The sequence below is a fragment of the Pteropus alecto genome, unplaced genomic scaffold (assembly GCF_000325575.1).
Source record: "Pteropus alecto unplaced genomic scaffold, ASM32557v1 scaffold7, whole genome shotgun sequence".
Taxonomy (NCBI): Eukaryota; Metazoa; Chordata; class Mammalia; order Chiroptera; family Pteropodidae; genus Pteropus; species Pteropus alecto.
The window spans coordinates 3,869,906-3,891,595 of NW_006494614.1; the positions used below are offsets into that span (position 1 = coordinate 3,869,906).

The 21,690-nt window shown below is 34.1% G+C and overlaps 1 protein-coding gene and 1 pseudogene across 4 annotated transcripts in view; both read left to right on the forward strand.

Moving 5' to 3' along the window:
* The window catches only part of MMS22L (MMS22 like, DNA repair protein), a 116,985-nt gene that overhangs the window by 61,949 nt on the left and 33,346 nt on the right, over nucleotides 1-21,690 (forward strand). For all 4 annotated transcript variants that reach the window (XM_006926281.3, XM_015600458.2, XM_025042929.1 and 1 more), the window contains one exon: nucleotides 20,226-20,419. In XM_006926281.3, the coding sequence (XP_006926343.1) occupies nucleotides 20,226-20,419 (194 nt within the window). The remainder of the gene's footprint in view (nucleotides 1-20,225; nucleotides 20,420-21,690) is intronic.
* LOC112474853 lies at nucleotides 9,382-9,497 on the forward strand (annotated as a pseudogene).

Here is a 21,690-nt window from a genome sequence, read left to right on the forward strand (position 1 = left end):
ATTCAAAGTGAAAATAAGTAATGATACTATAAGATATTACGTAATTCATCAGTAAGAGAAAGAAGGAAGAGATGAGATGAGAGAATTAGGAAAGATATGTATCAAATGGGTGGCATTTGAACTCGGTATTGAAGAAGTAGAATTTATACTTGTAATAAGGAAGGAGACTGCCAGAGAAAAGATAGGAAAGGCCTCTTGAAAGAGATAGGATATAAGAATGACTATTATATAAGTTTCTGAAGGACAGGAGGAAAATACTAGGATAGCGTGATCTAAGAACTAGAAGTTAGAAGGGGTTAAATGTTTTTGGGGACTAATGAGGAAATAAGTCTAATGAAAGAAGCGAATATGTGCTTTTGTAGAAAGACGACACCAGATTATGAAAGGCTTTGAAATTAGGTCAAGAGCATAGACCTGGGTGAGGAGGAAATAAAGAACTATAAGTTTTAAATTGGGGGACAACATGAGGGCAGTTCTTTAAATGCATCATATTCCCCGCTGCCATACTATCACCACCACACACACTGAATCAAGCTCCTTGAGGAAAAAAGGTATTACCTGGTTCTTTTTTAATTCTCCCTGTCTGAAATATTTCTTGTTTTTGTTTTTTTCTCTACCTGGAAAACTTATTTCCTTTCAGGTGTAAGTGAAATATACAGTTTCCCCTGTGAGGCTTCCAGGCTCCCTAGGCAGAGCAAGTAGCTTCCACCCTAGTGCATCCCGTACATATTTGTATCACCCAGAACATTTATCACTTGAAATGTTATATTCTGTCTTTGTCCTTCTCTTTCACTAGAATGGTAATTTTTGAGGGCAGGGAATTTGTCTTATTCATATTTTTATCTTCAACTCTAGGTATCTAGCTAAAGTGCCTGACATACAAAGTTACTTAATAAGTCTTTGTTGAATGTGTGAATGATAAATATATAGATGGTTCTGGCAGTAATATACATGATGGATTGAAAGGGAACCTGAGGTAAGGAAACTAGAAAAGAAGCCATAGTGGTAAAAAATATATATATATTTAAAAAACTAAAAGTAACTTCAAAAATACAATATGGTAGCAAAGTTATACTTAAAGTAATTAAAAAGTACAGTATGGTAGGAAAGAGTTTTGAAGTTGGGACTGATTAATAGAATAAAGGAAAAAGAGGACCCAGACTGGTGCTATGTAGTCAGGCACAAATATTTAAGAAACATTTTGAGCAATTATGGAAATTTTAGGTTTGGCTACTTCCAGACTGACACAGTTTTTCATTAATCCTGTAGTCTGGACTTTACCTCAATGGTGCTGTTGACCTCATTACCCTAGGATGTTAAAAAAAAACCTTTAATATCATGTTATTTTGTCTATTTTGGCCACATCAATGCAGAGCTTGGTAACTTTCAATGATTTTTATACACCTGCTCAGTTCTCTTCCTTGTGTAATGTATTTCACTTTTGGGAGCAGTAGTCCGAATATGAGACCTCCCTCTTTTGGTATTCCCTCAGCAAGCCGACTGTGTATCTGTTGTCTCTTTAATAAGAGACGGTCCTTTTTACCTCTGGGCAGGGTTAATTAAGTCTTAGATCATTGCTTGGTTCACAGAGGTCTGATTGAGAATCTGCCTGTGACTGGAAGACTCTGGCATGACCGACCACCGTATTGCCCCTAACCAAAAAGGGGCACAGGTAGCTCAAGTGAGCCCTTACTCTATAGCTTCTGAGAGTTCCATTTTGAAATGGGATGATGACCTTTAATAGATGGTTACATTTGTGTGAGAATTTATCTTTTGTAGTTAATATTTTTTTTCTTAAAAGCAGACCAGGCTATAAATGCATCTTAATTCCTATGAGTTATATGTATAACACCTGGCATTAGGCTGGAGACTTCTGTTTCCTATTTCATATGCAAACATAATTGTCCAGTGGAGCACTTGATACCTTTGATGATCGCTCTCTGAATCTAGAAGTGATAATGTTTCCAAAGTGTACTAATCAGAAGCAAACTTCATATAATCATCTGCTTTGCTATAATTTACTCACAACACTGGAAAATTCAATTATGGAAAGATGAGTGAAAAGTTTTTTCTTATCTTTTTGAAGGACTTTACCACAAACTTTTATTACCTGTGTATTTATAAGAGTTTCCACAAACTAATTTTTTTTTTACTCCAACTTAAAGTGCTGAGATTTCACCTGTTCTATAAAATACTGTAATTTTAAAGATACTGGTATCTTGGCCTTTACTTGCCTTTAACTTAGCTAACATTAAGTTATATTTTAGTTTTCATTTAATGAAGAGAAAGAAAGAACTCTAAGGGAATATTAACACAACTTAAAACTTTTAAATTGCTGCTATATTTAGTCTTTAAAAAGTAGTTTTAGATAACTGTTATTCCACCTAAAATCTAAAAGTTAGACAGTATCTGAGTTTATGCTACCTCGTAAGTTTGGCATGGTCCTGATAATGAATATTTAGTGGTTTCTTTTAATCATATTTATGTCACATTGAAAATTTTATTCTGCCTTTTCCCAGCCCCTTCAGAAAACATCCAGATGCTTCATTTTCTTTTGAGGCAAGTTGGAAACGAGATGTTGAGGGTGTTGGAGATTTTTTTCTCTTTTTAACAAAGAGAAAAAGCCCCTCCCCCCATCAGAGTATACTTTGATAGGTATATAGTTTGACTATTAACAAAAAATTATGATATAGGCAAACTCCATTGAATTTCTTTGTCTTCTGTAAGATAAGAACATCAGGATGTAAAATAGAATTTCATTTTATTATAGTTCACTGTAAAAAGTGTTAATGTAGTACTTATATTGAAGTTTTTAGTTTTTTAAATCAGTGTAAGTAAGCCTCCTTTGGAGGATGTGAAATGTAAGAAATGTTTTTCTGTAATTTTGCTGAAGGTATGTATGTATGGACGTGTGGGGGCTAGGAGCGACCAATTTTGAAAATTCTAGCTACCTTTTTTTTTTTCTTCTGTTAAACGTGCTGTGTAAATTGTGCTTCTAGGAAGGTAGGGGTGAATATGGTAAAAGGAAAGCAGAGGAATTAAAAATCATTCCAATAAAATGGTTTAATTTATGCCTCTGCAGTTAAGCAGTGCTGCTCCTGGTTAACAGAAATACCCTTCAGCTACACAGGATTTTGGAGGGTTGGAGGGCACTCATTTGCACATAAATAGCCATTAACTGATCAATTCCCAGAGGTGTCCTGTTGCATGTTAGTGGTTCTGACCTACTTAGCTAGCTTAAATTTGTTTTACAGAATTATTATAATTCTATCCTTGGTACTTAAACTTTGTGATTAATGCACGCCTCACAATACAATTAAAGTATAATTACACAGTTTTGCAATTTCCTATCATGGTATTATTACTACAAAGATCTGGATTTCACAAATATTAGAACAGTTAAGATTTTGATTTATCACTTTTGCTGTGATGTGATTATGTTAAATGGGACCCTTGTATGTCTGAAGAATAGACTGGAGAGGTGAATCATTAAATGTGGCATTTGTTAGCTTAGAAAGGATTGGGTCAGTTAATGTGTGATCTAGATTGCTATCTAGGTTGGCAAGTCCCAGCATTCTTGATGACCTTTTTCAGATGTTTCTGAAATACAGTAGATTCTTCCCACATTTTCTTTCAGAAATAAAGCTGGGGTAAATGTTGAGAGACAGTAGAAAAACACCAGAGTGGTACTCAATAGATCTGAATTCTGATGCTGACTCCTGCTGCTTAGTTATATAAAATAACCCACGTTCCTGAGGGTCTCTGTCCTCTGTAAAATGAATAGTTTGGACTAGAAGGCTTTGGCAAATGAAGATGCTGCTGACCAAATCTGGCCCATGGCCTGTTTGTGTACAGCCATTGAGCTAAGAATGGTTTTTATATTTTTAAAGGTTTGTAAAATGGCAAGGATATGTGACATTATATGTGGCCCACAAAACCTAAATATTTACAAAAAATTTTTGTCATTTTCCTGACGATATTCTATAGGATTCCTCTGAACTGTTGGCATTCAGCATTAACTTATTAGTTGATTCTTTTTAAATATTGATGTTTTATTTATAGCCCTGTATATCTGTTTCAGATTTCATTTTTTTTTATATTTACTCTTTAGAGTGATCACTGATGTGACACCCAATACCTGTCTCTTCAGTGCCCATTATACATCCAGTTAGTATTCTCTCTAATTTGGATGTGTCAGCTGCTTCCTAAAGCTTTATAACTTGAAATTTAGATTTCTATTAAAGGAAATTTTCTGTAAAATTAGATAGTAAGGTGTCAGTTTTATTGAAAAGGGTAAGAAACTTATTTTGAAATACTTAACACTCATTTTGGAACACTTGAAAAGTTGTATTCCGTTTTATAGAAAAGTTACAAATGTTAAATAATATTCTCTAATGAACTGCAGAAATCTTTTCTATGATTTTTTTCTGAATATCACTTTTGGCCAATGTATGGTGTTGTTCACAGTAAGATTTGACATTATCCCTTGCTGAGTCATTGAGTACAGAAATATGGGCCACTTAAAGCTTGAATGCATTTGAGTGGTAGTCAGCTCCTACATCTGGAGGAATTCAGCATCTTATTGTTTGCTTTTAAATATGAATTAAGTATAATTTTAAACCATTTTTATTTTATATTGTGGGGGAAATTCTGGGCCCTTCAAGAAAAAAAAAAAAAAAACCACGATCAGGAACAGGAACTGCTTTGTAAAGTTGGCATGCAATCATCACATTTCTCCAAAGAGAAAATGGTTACCCTGTAATAATCAGTCTAATGAATTCAGAAATTCATTGATTGTCCCAGCTCTGGGTAGATTAGGTAGAGACTTGCTTCGAGGACTGGAATTTATGAAATGTTTGCTGCATCCAGCAAGCAGAGCTGCTATAATACAGCTGCCTCCTCAGTGGTTTGCTTTGATCCTGTGGAATGAAAGGACAGGAGGATCAGCTCAGGTCTAAATGAGATTACAGCTGGTTCTGCAGCTTATCTGGTCTATTGCCAACTAGTGTGGCTTTGCACGTCCTAAGGGGTTTACAACAGAAACTGTTTATTGAGTATCATAGGTTTACTCAACACAAGCAGGCTAATCCTTCCCAGCCTCAGCATGTTGTAGAATTGTGCAGGAGCCAAACCAAAAGCTGGTGTAGCCAGACCCTCTAGAGCCCTTTGTCTCGCTCTATATTGATTTTTACCTCAGTTAAAGACAGTAAAAAAATAAAACCAATAACCAGTCCTATTGTGAGCAAAAGGTTAATCTGACCTAAAATCTTACAAAAAGCATCTGTTAACCCTAGAAGGGACAACCTCCTTCTTTCTTTTTTTTTTTTTTTCTTTTCCTTTCTAGTCAAGTGGGATTTTCTAGTTTCAAATTTTGAAGAACAAGAAAAACAGCTTAAAAGATCTTGCTAGGCATTCCAAGTTAAATGCTTAAATCTCTTCTAGTGGTACTATAACAAATGGCTTTGTGTATGGAATATAGCATGATTTGTTTCTAAATAGTAGGTTTTTGTTTTATATCCATTTTTCACACTGCAATTTTTATTTTTTTTTAATATGGTAAACAAAATGCATGAAGACAAGGCTGGAAACCTTAATTAAGGAAAATAACTCAACTGCCAAGGTTAATGACCAGTAGTCATTTTGCCTGATGATCCCTTGATTAGTAGTGTATTTCTTTAATGACTAAAGACTGGCGATTAGGAGTATATAAAGATATGCCTGTTATAAGTAATCCTATGTGTATTTAGGTTTTATTTTACTGTTTTATTCAGTACTTTTTTAAACCTTCAAGTGCAAGATTTTAATTACTGCAGCCTTATCTTGAACAAAGATCTTCAGTGTGGCTTATAGTGGAAAATGATTTGGAATCAGACAGACCTGGGTTACAATTCCGTTTTCATTATTTGCTGATCTAGTTATTTAACCACTGAGTTCATTTTTTTTTTAATCACCAAACTAGAGATAATATAATTTACCTTGCAGTATCTAATCAAACCAAATTAGAGAATAGTAGAAAGTAACACTGAGTTAATCAGGTTAGTCAGGATATTTAAAAGTCGTGTTACAATAACCATGACAGCTTTGCTCTGTATATATAGATCAGAAGCACCTATTGCCATCTTTAAAGGTGTATGATCTTGGGCAGGGAAATAGAGAGATTGCCAGGTAAATATCGTTCCCTTAGCTTACAGCAGTAGCCATGAGTATGAGATCTAAGCTAGTTTAAAATTTCTAGGAAGACCTGAATAGTAAACTGTTATTTAGGATTGATGGATAAGCCATGTTATGTCTCTTCCTGTTTGGTTACTCAATTGCTTCATACACAGCAATAAATGTGTAAATACTGTCAACTGTATTAAATGCTAAGTAAAAGACAAAGGTAAATTATTTAAGAAGAGTTCAGTGGTCTCTCAGTTTACTTTCTCTTAATTGGCAATGAACATGTATACTCAGCTATATGTAAGCACAGAAATGTTACTATGGAAACATTTGGAGGCTTTCTAAATGTACTATGTGATGGAATCAGCTAAGACTGATGTTTATCTTAAACACATAGTTTGTCCACTATTTAAACCTAATGGACAAGATGTGTACCAGTTGAAAATGTAATATTTATCCAATCATTTCTATTCTATCAAGCCAGGCTCTAAAGCAATAGGCTGCACTCATGGAGTAATAAATTTTTACTGCATTTGGAGATAAAGGCTGTTGGTGGTGATTGCTTAAACTCTTTTTGCTCAATCATCTGAATGGTGCAAATCAAAGCATTTTGTCAGACTGTGAGAAGTTTCACCTAGATATTGCTTCCCACACACGCGGGTCACCATATAAATTACATTCACGGTTTTATAGCATAGCTGGTGCTGGAAGTTAAATTGATGCCCAGTGGTGGAACTCGTAAAACATTTTCCTGTTAACACGACCAGGCAGAGTTGACATTGTTGATGGTGGATTCGATCTAATAAACCATTGGTTCTAACAGTGATTTTTTACTGTGTTTCACAGGTGATGATGATACAAGTTTAGTGATCCAACAGTTCTTCCTGAGTGACAGAAAATTAGCTTTACTATCTATATTACCAAATGCTGAGAAGAGTAGGAGTAGGGAGTGATTGGAGCCTAATATAACGTCATGTTCTGAAAGATGATAAATTATAAGAACAAACTCTTTAACTTGATGTATACCTTTTTCACAAAGAAAAATACTGATTTTTATAAGAAGAATGTGTTATATACATCATCTGTTGGAAATTTGGAAATAACCTTGTTACATTTTTATTCAAATATGTAGACTGTGCCCTTCTTTCAGAATCTTACAGGGATGCTTTTAAGCTGATTATCATTTCTGAACGGAAAGCAGTTTTACATTTGGTTGTCTTTTTGTTTCTGTATTTTCTAAAGTTATTTTCCTATAAAGTATATTTACACAGTTTTGCAGACTTTAAACTTTATCAAAGATTTTTAATTGTGAACCATAGTAACAGTCAATCTAAACATTTTTTTCCTGTAAGAGTCCTTTTAGGGGTTAATTTTCTTCTGTTGGTTATAAACAACAGGGACTATTTTAAAATTTATTTTGAAATATTTCTTCTTTGGTCATAAAGCTGTATGAAGCTTTGATCATAAAGCTTCATCTTTTCTTGTTTGAAGTAAATTAGTTTTCACCATTTCTAGTTAAAATTCACAGAATGCTAACAAAGCCCTACTACTTTATCACTGTAAGCAAGGATCTTTCCAGTTTTTCCTTTTTGGGAAGTATGTCTGCTCCTGTTTGCACATTTATACTCAATTGATGATCTTCCTGTAGTTTGGTTCCATTTTATGAGATACCACACATCTTTAACTCACCTCTTTAACATCTGTTATCCCAGTATATACATAATTTTTTTTTTTACATCAGAAGATGAGTTTTTTTGATGTGCAGATAAATGTTATCAATGGTGCTGTGCAGATGAAACCTGTCATGTACAAATAGCATGTATCAAGCCCCAAGCATGCAGAACTAGATATATCGGCTCATTTGCTGAAAACTTGCAAAAAGAAATTAGTGACATAACAAAAGCCTTTGAGGCTCTCATCCCTAATAATGGAGCTTCCTAATAACCCTTACAGATCATTGACTCAATGGTTAGACTTTTAGGAAAACTTTTTCCCCTCCATCTTTTCTTCCCTTTTAAAGAACTGCAGTAAATGTGGCAAATAACATCTATAGAGAGAAATGTCTGTGTGCTAAGTGCCTGGAATAAATTAAAATTAAGCAATTTATCGACTGTTAAATAAGGTTCTAAACAAGTCTTAATTTTTATTTACTTTTGATGATTTTGATGATGATCTTATACATTTACTAGTAACAACTTTTTCTTTAGAAAATTCAGGTTAAACTTATAAGTTATTGTATTTGATACACAGAGGTTATAGCTAGGTGGTTGGGGGCAAGAGAAACACAAAGTTGGGAAATGAAAAGGAGGGAGAAAAGAATTGTGGATAAATAATCTAGAGGAAACATTTAGCTTGTACTTAAAAGATGTTTATAAAGTATAAGAAAAGTGACAAGATCTAATTAGTAAGTTTCATTCATTTGAGGTAGATCCTTTTAGACTCTTGAAAACTAGTCTCTCATCATAAAAATACACACATTTACACACACACAGAACTTTAAGGGGTTTATAAACTTCTAAGGCTTTTTTAGCATTATAGTGCAACAGTGACTAAGCTATTATTGGTTAAAATTTGGTTCTACTTTTGATAAGAAAATTCTTCTAAAACATCCCTAGGTACTTTTACTTGACTGAGTTTTGAAGTTTGAAAACATAGTGACTATTGGAGCTGATGATAAGGTTTTTAGATTCGTTATCACAACTGGCAGTGGTCAATAGTGTCTGGTTCTGTAATTTACTGCATTTCTTGAGTGTAAGAGAGAACTACCAAGGATGCAGAATGCTTAAGAGGTTTTAGAAAAGTTATTTATCAAAGAACGCTATTTTTCTCAATGCATTAGCTATTGTAATTACACATTGGTAATTACATAGAATTGGATTTGATTTAAATGGAAGACAAAAAAAGAGAGACTGGACATTTTCAATATTTATCGATATGCCTAGCTCATCGAGGTAAATTACAGAGCAAATTTCACTGTGACAGGAACATTTGGGTTAAGAATCCGTCAACATTACCATTAGACGTTCTTGTTTTAGGAATTTATCATCACCAATTAGGAAAAAGTGCTCACAAATGGAATTCAGCCCTAGCTTACTTGTGGTGGAATATTGACCTCAAAAATGTTTAGGTTTTTAGGACGTGGTTCCATAGTGTAGCGGTTAGCACGTCTGCTTTACACGCAGAAGGTCCTGGGTTTGCGCTCCAGTGTATTCATGTTCCATGGTCTACGGCCATGCCACTCTGAACAAGCTTGATATCTGATCTCAGAAGCTAAGCAGGATTGGGCCTGGGTAGTACTTAGATGGGAGACCACCTAGGAAGACCAGGTGCTGTAGGCATAAACAATAATAAATAAATTTTTAAAATAAAATAAATGTTTAGGTTTTTAATAAAATCTTGAATTCTTTTGAACCAAAAGCATATTTCCTCAAATAGTAACTAAACACATGTATTAAGATATAATACAGTGATTGCTCCTGTAGTTAGAGGGTTGAGCTGACTATTCTTTTGTTTTCAGAAAGGCCTGCTGGTGAGATGGTGAGAGTTAAGGTAGTTTTTGGAGGGTATTTTTATTAATTAGCTTTAAAAAATGCTCTCAGGTTTATGAACATATTACCTTATATCTAGGGGAAATTAAAAACTTGCTTTACAGAAGCTACCAGTTAATGAAAACAAAAACAATAGAACTGAATAAAATTTGTAGAGCGTAAATACGATTCTATATATAAAATGTCTCAGTATATACTTGATAAGGTGTTTTGTGAGATAGGCAGAAAAATAAAGTAGCTTTTCTTCAAATGGCTCATCTTTTTAATTCATTTGTCCTAAAACAAGTCTAGAATTCCTGAGATTGTTATTGTTATAGACAGTTCCTGTGAGGCTTTAAACATTGCTATTTTGTCTTAACATCTGTGTTCGCACTGTTTCAGATACTAACCTTTGGTTATATTTTTAATGAAGAAAGTATTTGTTTTCTCCCTCCCCATATATGAATCACTTGAGGTCAGATCTGTATCTTTTTCATCTTTTAATTGCTAATTCCTACATAGTACTTACTGTATAGTGAGTAACCATGACAAAACATAGTGGCATAAAACACCACAACAGCAAGCCTTTTATTATGCTTGTAATTTCTGTAGGTCAGGAATTTGGAAAGCCAAGGACAGCTGTTCTCTGTTCTATCATGTCTAGGGCCTTGGATAGGATAATTCTGTCTAGGGGTAATTCAAAAGACTGGAGACTTTACTAACTGAAGCTAGAGGATCCAATTCATGATGATACTTCTTCACTAACATGTCTAGTGTTTGAGCTAGAATGGCTGAAGGATAGGCTTAGCTGGGACTATCGACTCAAGTGCTACTTATGGCCTTTCGAAAGAGTATTCTCAGGGTAATTGTACTTCATACATGGCATTTCAGGGCTCCAAGACTGATTTTTCCCAACAAACAAGGCAGAAGCTTTATGGCCTTTTATTACCAAGCCTTAGAGTCACATAGCATCATGTCTGCTGCACTCTATTGGTCAAAGCAGTCATTGATCTCTCAGATCCAAGGAATGCCAAAGAATTTGTCGCCATGTCTTAAAACTGCCATAGTATTCAGTAAATGATGGAGTAGCCAGAGAGCAAGAGAGAGACAAGAGGAGGAAGATACTTAAATATTGTAAGGTTTATTTAATATCACCAGTAATTATTGGCTTTGGTATTGCTAAGTTTGATAGATAGGTGATCTCTATTCCAAAATGAAGGCAATTTCATAAATATTCTGTTCACATTATGGCCTATACTGCAAATAAATATATTCTGATTTCCTTTTTTAACCATGAATTTCTAAGTTTTTTTTCCTTTTTCTTGTATGAGAATTCTATGCATAACTTACCATTTCAGGTAAGATCTAGTACATGTATGCTTGCTCTATTATACCTGTTCATTTACAGTTAAAGAGGATGAGAACCGTATTTGAAATTGCAAAAGACCTATATGACAGCTTTAGCCATTTCATCTAAGGGGTATACATTTTATTGTGAGACTTCTTACACAGGTTATCTCACCTCTGAGTGCTTCAAACATCATGGACAAAGATCCTGTATTATAAGTCATGTTCTTACCCATATGATATTCTGGTAGCAAGCAAACTTGGAGAATGACTAGTTTTATATAGAGCCTATAATCTCTTTTCTCTTACTTTCATTCATTTCTTATACCCACATAAAGTTGGAAGATGAGTTCCTGGAAATGAAGGCCCTAACTGTATATAAGCTGTACAAAGTTATGTAGCATTACTCCCTTCGGAAATGAGTTGTCACAGTCAAGTGGTGATTGCTCTCTTGTTCTTTTAAAGTCACGACATCCATCTGCCATTAGTGTCTCAACCAAGCCCTAATGTGGTTTTTACCCTCAACTATTTCCTTAAAGGCATCTTGAGGTATTCTAAAACTTAATATCTAGCATGACATTTTGTTTTTAAATTTTATGAGTGGTACAGAGAAAGTTTTTTAGTGATTAAACCACTTCACCCCAGATGGGACACTTTTTCTTTGATTCTTTGTGTTGAGTTCAGAATTGTTACTTGTTGATCATAGGTTGAACTGTTCCCCCAAATGCAGAATAAATGGCAGAAATAGAGACCATAACAAAAAAACATATAGTGCTAAGAGCATTTGCACTATGTTGTGCTAATATTGGTAATGTTTATAGGTAAGGCTTACTCAGGTTGGTCTTTCATGCTCACTTTTATTAGATGAGAGCATAAGATACTATTTAAGCATTGGCAAAAATATAAATATTAATAGTATGTTGTGATGAATAGTTATATATATTTGTGTGTGTATCTAGTCACACATTCACATACTTAACAGGTTGGGTTTTTAATGAAAATATTTTAAAAACAAATAATATTGTAACATTAGCCCTGCGAAGTTATACAGAGTGTTTAAATGAATGAAAGTATAAAGTATAAAGTAGTCCTTGTAAGCTGTAGCGGATATTGGGAACAAACTATTGGGAAGATATATGCTGGGTATATAAGTTGGTTTTATCTCTGTTGATTCTCTCTACCTGAAAGAATTGTTTGCTTGTAGCTCTAATGTTTTAGATGGCACTGGTCTCCATCAGTACTCCATCATTCTGCTCCTTGACCTTTCATCTTCTGGTAATACTAAATTGTTTGTGAGTCCCCTCCTCATACACCATGCAATTTCATGTCACTATGCTTTACTCATATTATTTCAACTTTCTGAAACTTTTTGGTACTATTTTTCAGTTAGCTAACACAACTTCTATAACCTGGTACTGGCATATTTACTCCAAGAAGCCTTCATCAAACCATCCCCACCCCACCCCCCCCATCAGCTGAACCAAAAGGTCCTTTTTTTTGTGCATTGTAATACTCTATGCATACCTATGTCTCAGCACTTAATCGAGCACCATATTCAAGAACACCTAATACAGTACCTCACGTAATTAATAGACATTGAAATGTTCATTAAAATGAGCTCAGCTACCACGCAGAATGATTCCTGAGTCAGAATTTACTTTTAGACTCTAAGTCCATATTTCCAAAACCTTTTTGGATTTTGTTACTTAAGTGTTCTGTTTTCAAATCAAATTATACTCTATTCTTTAGTAATTAACTGTTCCTCCTAACTTTGTTTTCATCCCTCCCAAACTTAGCAACAACATGGATTCTTTTTCTCTTTCATAAAATGCCAAATAATTAATGTTAGCTTTCTTTTTCCTTCATAAAGTTACACTCAAATTACGCATTAGCTCATACCTAGCTGTTTATAGAAGCTTCATAATTGATCTCTTCTGTCTCTAGTGAGTTCTTACTCTAACCTAGTCTGTTTACCATTACCACCTTAATGTTTCCCAAAGTCTGTTTCCACTGCACCACCCCTCAGTTCAAAATCCTTCAGTGGCTCCTTACGACCTGCAGAATGAAGTTTTGATTTTTTTTTTTTTTTCGGTACAGCAAGGAAAATCATTTTTATATCTACGATATCAGATACACTGAGTGACTGTCACTGAGTAACTTCTTGTGAAGTGAATTGAAGAAAACATGTGACAACAAATAGGAACCTATCTTCTATTAAATTTATTGCCTTATGATGCTACTGTAAGAATTCATTATAGTCAGAGTGGTTATTATTTTTTTCCTTCCCCAACACCTTGCTCTTTTTTATTTTCCTTTTGCGATGTAAATTATGTTACTCCTTTGCTTTTGTGGCTTGTTATCCACTTTGATTTTATCCAAAGTCTTTACTATGGCTTATTAGACTCTACATGATCTGGAACCCAGCTACCTCTGAATTCATCTGCTGTTCCTTCTGTCACCCATGGTGCTTCCACCAACTGGCCTCCTGATTATTGTTCCTTGAGCCTATGAAATCACCACCCTTGGGAACTTTGCACTTGCTGTTTCTTCTCCCTGGAATGCTCTCCCCTCATATATCTTGTGTTTCCTTCTCTTGTAATCTTTGCTCAAATGTTGCCTTCTCAGAAGGTATTTCCTGATCATCCTAGTTGAAATGTTAGCTCTCGTCACTCAATATCTCTGTACCTTGATTCTTTTTTTCCTTAAAGCTTACTACAGCCTGATGTGTTATACATCTATGTTTAGTTATGTCTCTTGTTAGAATATAAGCTCCAGAAGGGCAGAGACTTTGTATTGTTAACTTTGTATCCCTACTTCCTGGAACATTTGCAATATGGGTCGAACTAGAGAGTAAATGAATGGATTTTATATGCCTTTGTGCTTTTACTTTTCTCCTTTTCACTTATCCAGTCTTTTCTCTGCCCTCAGTGATGATTCTTCTTTGAATTTGTGTAAAAGTATACTTCATTTTACATTTATGCCTATAGAATAGAAGAGTAGTTCTCGACCCTTGTCTAGTACAGAACTATGTATGATTTTGTTGCTTATTGGGGTCCATGGGCTACTAGTTGCATGGCCATTTCCTCATCTGTTGCAAGAATTAAATAAGACATATTCAATAAATGAAGTACTTATTATTGTTGACCAGAAAATCAGGGACTGTTTATTCTAAGTGTTTTACTTACCTAATTTAATCATGTAGGTACTGTTATTGTCCCCATTTTATAGACGAGAAAAACCAAGATGACTGCCTAAAGTGCGGTCTATGGGCTAGCAGCATCTATTTAATACAAATGTAGACTCTCAGGCCCTTTCCCAGACCTCTTCAATCAGAATTTAAAAGCAAGTAATAACCTTAGGCCCCAAACTTAAAGATGCAGTAAGATTTTTAGTAAGCCCAGGACATCGGTATTTTTAAAAAGTTTTGCAGATGATTTTGATGGTAGTCAAGACAAGAACTACTGGGGTAGATTCCTGTTATTGGTGTACCATAAAATATAGTGAAATATCACTGAGAAACAATAATCTTCTATAAATTTAAGACCAATAGAATCATAGGGGTATTTCCTAAAAATAATCACTTTTTATTGGCATATTTTCATACTATACCATATTTGGAGGATAGGGGCAAGCAACCTCATTTTAAGTACCTTACTAGTATTCTGCAAAACCACGAGGCAGCTTTGCTATAAGCATAGCTAGTTTGCGAGACTTAACACTGGATTCCTGATTTAATCTCTTTCCTCAGTTTTGCAAATTAATTGTGAACCACAGGAAAGATTTAAATGATCACATATTATTGAACTTTGGGATCCCTGTAGAATAGTCTACACTCCCCAGAAGTATTTAACTTTTTAATGTGTGCATATCTGGTGTGCTACTTGGGGTTGGATGTTATACTGCTTTGCAACTACCTTTATTAGGAACTTAACAGTGTGACAGCAGTGTGACATTTAAAACATGTACTATTTATTTGGGTAGTAAAATGATATTTGAGGTATCTATAGCATAGGTGGTTAAATTGTCTGAGTTCAGATTCTGGCTTTACTGCTTACTAACAGTACGAACTAGTCAAATTATTTATCCTCTCTGTATTTAGATTCCTTGTCTATAAAATGGGGATAATAATAGTACCTACAAGGTTAAATTAGTTAATAAAGGTTAAAGACATAGAATAGATCTGACACATCTATTCTTAATAAACAATCTTTGATTCTCCATTGAACAGTAATAATTGCTCCATTTTTTAATGTGTCTATTTAGAACTCATATCAAATGAGGAAAAATGGTCGCGCAACTAATAGTCGACGGAGCAGGATTTATACTTTGGTATTCCTGTCTCTAAAGCTCATGTCTTTCTAGGTAATGCTCCACTGCATCTATGAACATAGTTATCAGGATTTAGAAGCAGTATGTGACTAAAATACATATTTTGTTACCATTATAGTCAACAGATTGTTTTTACCTAAGTGGTGTGATTTGATACTTAGCAGCTCCATGGAGGATAGTAGGGCATTATTCTCCTTTAACAGATGAAAAACTAAGTCTCAGAAATTTTCCAGGGTCACAAGCTGGGTCTTTCCAAGGTCTTCTCTCTTAGACAAGTGGTCATTGGGATAATTTCCCTTACACTTTGAGGCCTTTTATTCCTTAATGGTGCATGATATGTATCTGGAAGCATCATTGCCAGTGCTGTGCTTTTTATTTGTTATAGTCCTTGATAGTCAAAAGAGTCAACAAACTTCTTGCCTTGATCTCACATGTCCACTCAGTCATCCACCACCTACTCCCTCACCTCTTCCACATACGCATAGATGCGCTGAGGCAGGCATCTATTATTGGGAGGCATTGAAGGGTATGCCTGGGATGCTGCTTGCCAACCTGGTTTCTGTTTATTGCCTCTCCCTGATAACTTCGGTATGAACAAAATTGAGAGGTCAGTACTCAAGCTACCATTATCATATAGTGAAGCTTTCAGAAGTTTCTTTATACCTGGAGGCTGTTTTTTTTTTTTTTTTTTAATTTTTAAAGACAGGATTGAATTGAATGATTTTTAGGGTATCTTCCAGCTTTAAAACTTGTGGTTTTTTTGTAGTAATGTCATTACTTTGGTTATGTTATATTCTTTCTGGGTAGTAAAGTAGATTATAACCCTCTTTTACAGATGTGAACAAGAATGACAAGAGTATTCAAAGTACCTAAGGTTTTTTTAGTGAGTTTAGCTGAAACTGAAAATTGTCAGAGTATCTGGATTCCCATACACTTTTCTATTAGCTAGATCAGTCAGATACTTAGAATAATTACTCATAGCGGTTTAGAGCAACTTTTTAACTAAAACTTCCCATTATACTTTTCATTAATTAGATTTAAGAAACTTGCCAGGTTTCGAGTAGAATTAAAAAAGAATTCAGTTATTTATTATTGTTAATCCCTTGCTTTCTCTAAGCTTTTATAAGGCACATATATTGTATTATGCTCTTTCTCTGTGATGCAAAGTCCATCAATAAACAACTGTTCTTTACATTTTTGAAGCATAATATATTAGAAGTATTACATAGAAAATTATGAATACCAAGAATATGGTGAACGAGATGTCATACCTCCATAATGATCAGTTCATGAGAAACAAGAGCATACAAGGAAGTAAAACCTAGATATGGTGGTCCAGTAAGTGTTTCCAGAAACCTGCCCAAGTTATTAGGGAGGAGCATACTTCAGAGACCAGGCTGTCAGGTACAGCAGGTGGGTGTAGGTTTCAGCATCTTTCATGTGATAGATGCCTCAATACATTTGACTGTCTGTATAGGAGTGGAGAGGTAGGGGGCAAGATAGATAAGTGAATATGTGGAATCACAAGGAGAAGAAGTAGAGAGATAAAAACAGGAAAACAAATACTGGAAAGACACAAAAGAGCAGTCACATTCAAGAATCGGGAATGTCATTGAAAATAATGTAAGCCAAAAGGGGGAAGGAAACCAGAGCTAAAATAGAAGCATAAGGAGACCTAGATAACTAGGTATGTGAAAGTTTGGGTGTTTACATAATGTAATGATAGATTTCTAAACACTTTTGAGGATATTATTTCATATGGTCTTCACAGTAAACAATGGTTGGTATAGCAAATGATTATTTCCTTTCCTGACTCTTCAAACAAAAATTAGGAGGTTACTCATTTTTTTTCCCAAGGTCACACAGCTATGAGTAACTTTGCTGATAACCAGCTGTTACCCAACATGTTATTTCTTTTGCCTCAGTTTCCTCCAAAATCACATTTTACCTTTTACGCAATTAATTTTATATTTTTCTATTATTTGTTGAAGAAGATAGAAAATGGTTCATAAAATAACCATGGCATCTAGAACTATATTATATTTATGTATTTTGTTTTGTGTTTTATATCGTTACCTCTAGCGACAGAGCTTCTTTCAATATTTGCATTTTTATCTATGTACCTTCAGTAGATATGCAGTCACATCTAATATAGTATATCTGTTTTTCTGTAGTCTTTTTGTAGTTAACTTTCTGGTACAGAAAATGTGATTTAAAAAATTACCTACAACTGCATAGGATATTTCTAACTATTTTGGCTATAGTTCAAAAATTAGATTCTTCCCTTAGACCTACATTACAGCAAATCCTTAACATCTGCATTTGCCACTCTCTGATTTCTTCATGTTTACAGAAATTATTATAAGGTCTTAAACAACTTGGTTTTGTGTTAGAATAACAGGTTAACATCTTATCCAGACTGATACTGCTTGAACATACAAGCCATGGAGCAAAAAGTATTTTGCATATCTCCAGGATATATAGCTTCTTTTCAAACCAAAGTACTAAGTAGATTGCACATTTCTAAAAGAAGTCTGTTTTGGGGCCAGTGTCTTAAACCTAATTGGAACTGATTTTTGCTGGGTTAACTCTTAACTCGGGTGTAATTGCTTGTTTTAACTTTTTACCTAGTGGGTTGGTTTTTTTTTCAGAGTTCTGAATCAGATCTCCATAGTAACTCCCAGTTTTACTCTGCAGTAGCTCAAAATTTTGTTCTGGAGAGGTCAAAAGTGGTTCAGATGAATACATTTTTCTCAGTATCTCTTCTAGTTTTTTCTAATACAGAATTCTGATGTTGCCCTTTCCTCTTCAGAAGGCAAAGCTACAGATGGCTTTTCCAGCTTTCCCTAGGCTCGCTGAAATTTCTTCAACCTAAGCAGAGAGAGAAGAAAATATATCATTGTTTAAATTGTGTGTATGCGTGTGCATGTGCATGCACAAGTATGTGTCTTAGTGCATAACAGTGTGTGTCTTGGTGCCTAGGGGAAAAGTACAGGTTTCAAATTTTGGGGCCAGCCCTTAGCTGTGTGACCTTTGGGTATATTATTTTACTTTCTAGCTATCAGCTTCATCTATAAAGAGGATTAATGATACCTATCTCGTAGAATTGTTCTGATTTTTACATAAAAGAATTTCTAAGCACAAAGAAGACAATCAGAAATGATACCTCTTCCTAGGGAATAGGTTTTAGTTAGTGAAGGAAATGACTTATCTATTTAGAAATAGTGGGCAAAATCCATCCTAACCAAGTACAGTAAGTTTCTTATCCTTTGAAACCAATACACGTTGCAAATGTTATAAATGGGTTGTGCAAATGGTGGTATTATTTTACTTGGACTTCAGAGTGCTGAAGTGTGCTCATGAACTTTGCTATGTTGATGTAGACAGTTGTTAGTTGCCAAATAGATTTTAGTGGTTTGATATTCATCTTACTCAAAACTAAAGGATCTGAAATGGTTCTCTTGCCACTAGTTCAAGTTAAAAGCATCTCAGGCAGGTTTTTACATAGAGAGAACATAGCAGATATTTGGTTAGCGTTTATGAGAATTGTATGCGATGATATTCTTTTCCTAGGCATTTGTATACTTTTTTTCCTGTGCTTCAAGTAGTGTTAAGTAGTGCCTCGTGATTATACAAGAATTCCAATGTAAAGGGTCACAGAGTCCAAATGTTATATAATTTATACTTATACTGTTTACTTATGTATAGTTATGTAAAAAGTACTAATATTTGGTCTTGCAACCAGTTTACTCTTTTGGGAATTGCTTTAGATATATGTACTATTTCTGTATTTCGTATAATTATTTAATGCGTCCACTTCTAGATAAACTGATTTTAAACATCAGGAATATTGGAATTTATGTCATAGTTCCTTCTATTTTCAAAGCACTAATTATTTTTCTTAGTAGAATACTACTAATCAAAGGAAGTTTCTGCCTTAGCTCCATCGATTATTTTTCACTGCTTTCTCTTTAATTGAAGAAAGAAAAATCTCAGGATGGTATCTATGTATTTGTGTGTACTCTCAATTGATGTGGCAGTAATTTAAACAGAAACAGGAATAATATCATGGTTGAATATTTAGTTTTAAATATTCATATTATTAATTGCTAGGCATATTGCATAAATGCCTTCTATCCAGATCACTGTAAAAGCTGTATTTTCCCCTCCATTATTTCTGTTAAGATCTAGAGATGTCTAAATTTTTCAGTTGGAAAAAAAAAAAAGTGAGCAAATGATGAATCAGTTTGAAGCAGTATTGAATTCATATTTTAGTATTTTATGGAGAATAACTTTTTCTTGTTTATTGTTGTGTTCTCTGTGAAAATGACTATGGATCTTTTCGGACCAACGTGCTAAGATTGTATCTGTCACACTTTATATATGCCAGCACAAGGCCTCTGTCTTTTCTAAACAAGGAAAATATTTTAATTTAAAATACCACACATAAGCCAGATATACTCACTTTCCTCTTGATACATCAATGTCCTAAAGCTTTCAGGAGAAAATGGTTTAAAAAATTGTTTTAATGTCTAGATTGTAAGTAAAATCACTTGTCATAGTGAGTTGCAAAATGCAGACCTTCATTCTGGAGCTGCCTGTTTCTCATTTGGATCTGACATATTAAAAAGCATATAATTAATGGTTGACATTAGTAATTAACATTAACTTTATGGTGCTTAATATGCCATCATTCATCCATCAAATAACCAGAAATGCATAATGTCTTAGCATAAAGGTTTTAATTATATAAAATGGTCTTTCAGTTTTCATACGATATAAATGTTAAAAGCCTTAAATGTATTTAAAAAAGATTTTTGTAAGCATTTGTTGGGTGTTAGCTATATTTTTATCTCTTTTTAGGACTATGCATCAACAATTGTGTCAGGAGCTTCAAAAGGAAAACGTGGACCTAGTTGCGCAGTCTTCATTACCAGCTAAAGAGCGCCACCTTGCTGCAGTTGCCAGTGCACTGTGGAGGCATTTCTTTTCATTTTTGAAGAGTCAGAGAATGTCACAAATAGTGCCTCTCCCACAGCTTGCGGATGCAGCTGCAGGTCAGCTTTGTAATTTGTTTCTCATTTTGCAGACTCTCGTCAGTTTTTTCTTCTGTTTGCTTGGTAAAAAACTCTTATTTTATTACAGTTGTAATAAATATTTTGACAACCAGGAAGACTAAAAGAATTATATATTTTTAAATTAATATACTTTGGCTTGTTTATTATTTTCCTCTTAATAAAGGTAAAAATTAAATGATTATTGGATAAAAATGAAAGATGGTTTTCAATCTTAAAAGATATTGAATGCACATAAACTTTTGCATGCAATATTTGGAAAGTAATGTTTGATTTCTTATAGTCCAAGTAGTTTATTTTCAGATTATATGTGTAGATATCTAGGTATAAGATGAAATTACTTGTATAAAGAGCAAAAAAATGTAGCAGGAATTCCCTTTCAGCCCCAAACAGATGAGACCAGAGTGACATCAAATATATAGACTGTTATTGTTCTGAATTTTACTAGCTTCTATTTTAGGCTGCAATTTTTACTTAATTTGATTATTAGCCTAATGACATGTTTTTAGGCTTTAAGGACTCTGAATCACAGACATTGTAGGCAAGAATTTGAATATATTTGCATATGTGCAGTTTTCTAAGAAGAGGTCATTATCTTTCTCAAATAACTATCATAATATATTTTGCCCAAAATATGTTAAGAGGTACTAGAATAGACAGAGATCAGTATGGTGACTGCATGTACTTAAATGCAATTTATATGCCAGTATTTAATGTATTTAATTATAATGCTTTTAAAAAATCCAAGATCTAAACCAAAGTTTATATTACTCTTGTGTGAATGAGGAAAGCTGAGCTAAAAGCACCACATGAGAAATTGAATGATATAAATTTTAAAAGATCTTGATTTCTAGTAGCACTTTCATAATTAAAACCATATAGTAATAGATTGAAGAATTATGACAGGACATTTTCTAACTACTGTAATGTCTATGAAAATAAATATTGATATTCAATTAGTGTAACCAAAGGAGTCATTAGTAGCCAATATGACTTATTTTTCTTCTATTCACCATCCCAACTCCCAGTGCCTAAAAATGATAACACATAACTTAAGTCAGTGCTGTCCTAGGTGCTGAAAGTTAGTGCTGTATAAGTATTAAGCAAAGAATGTATGTGTTTCGGGTTTGTTTTGAAATAAAGATAGGTTAGGAGAGAAAAATTTCCTACATTAAAAAAAATAGGCATAGAATATCTACTTTTATTGCCATTAAGGAAATACCAGTAGCAGAAAGGACTGCAGTTCTTTTTCT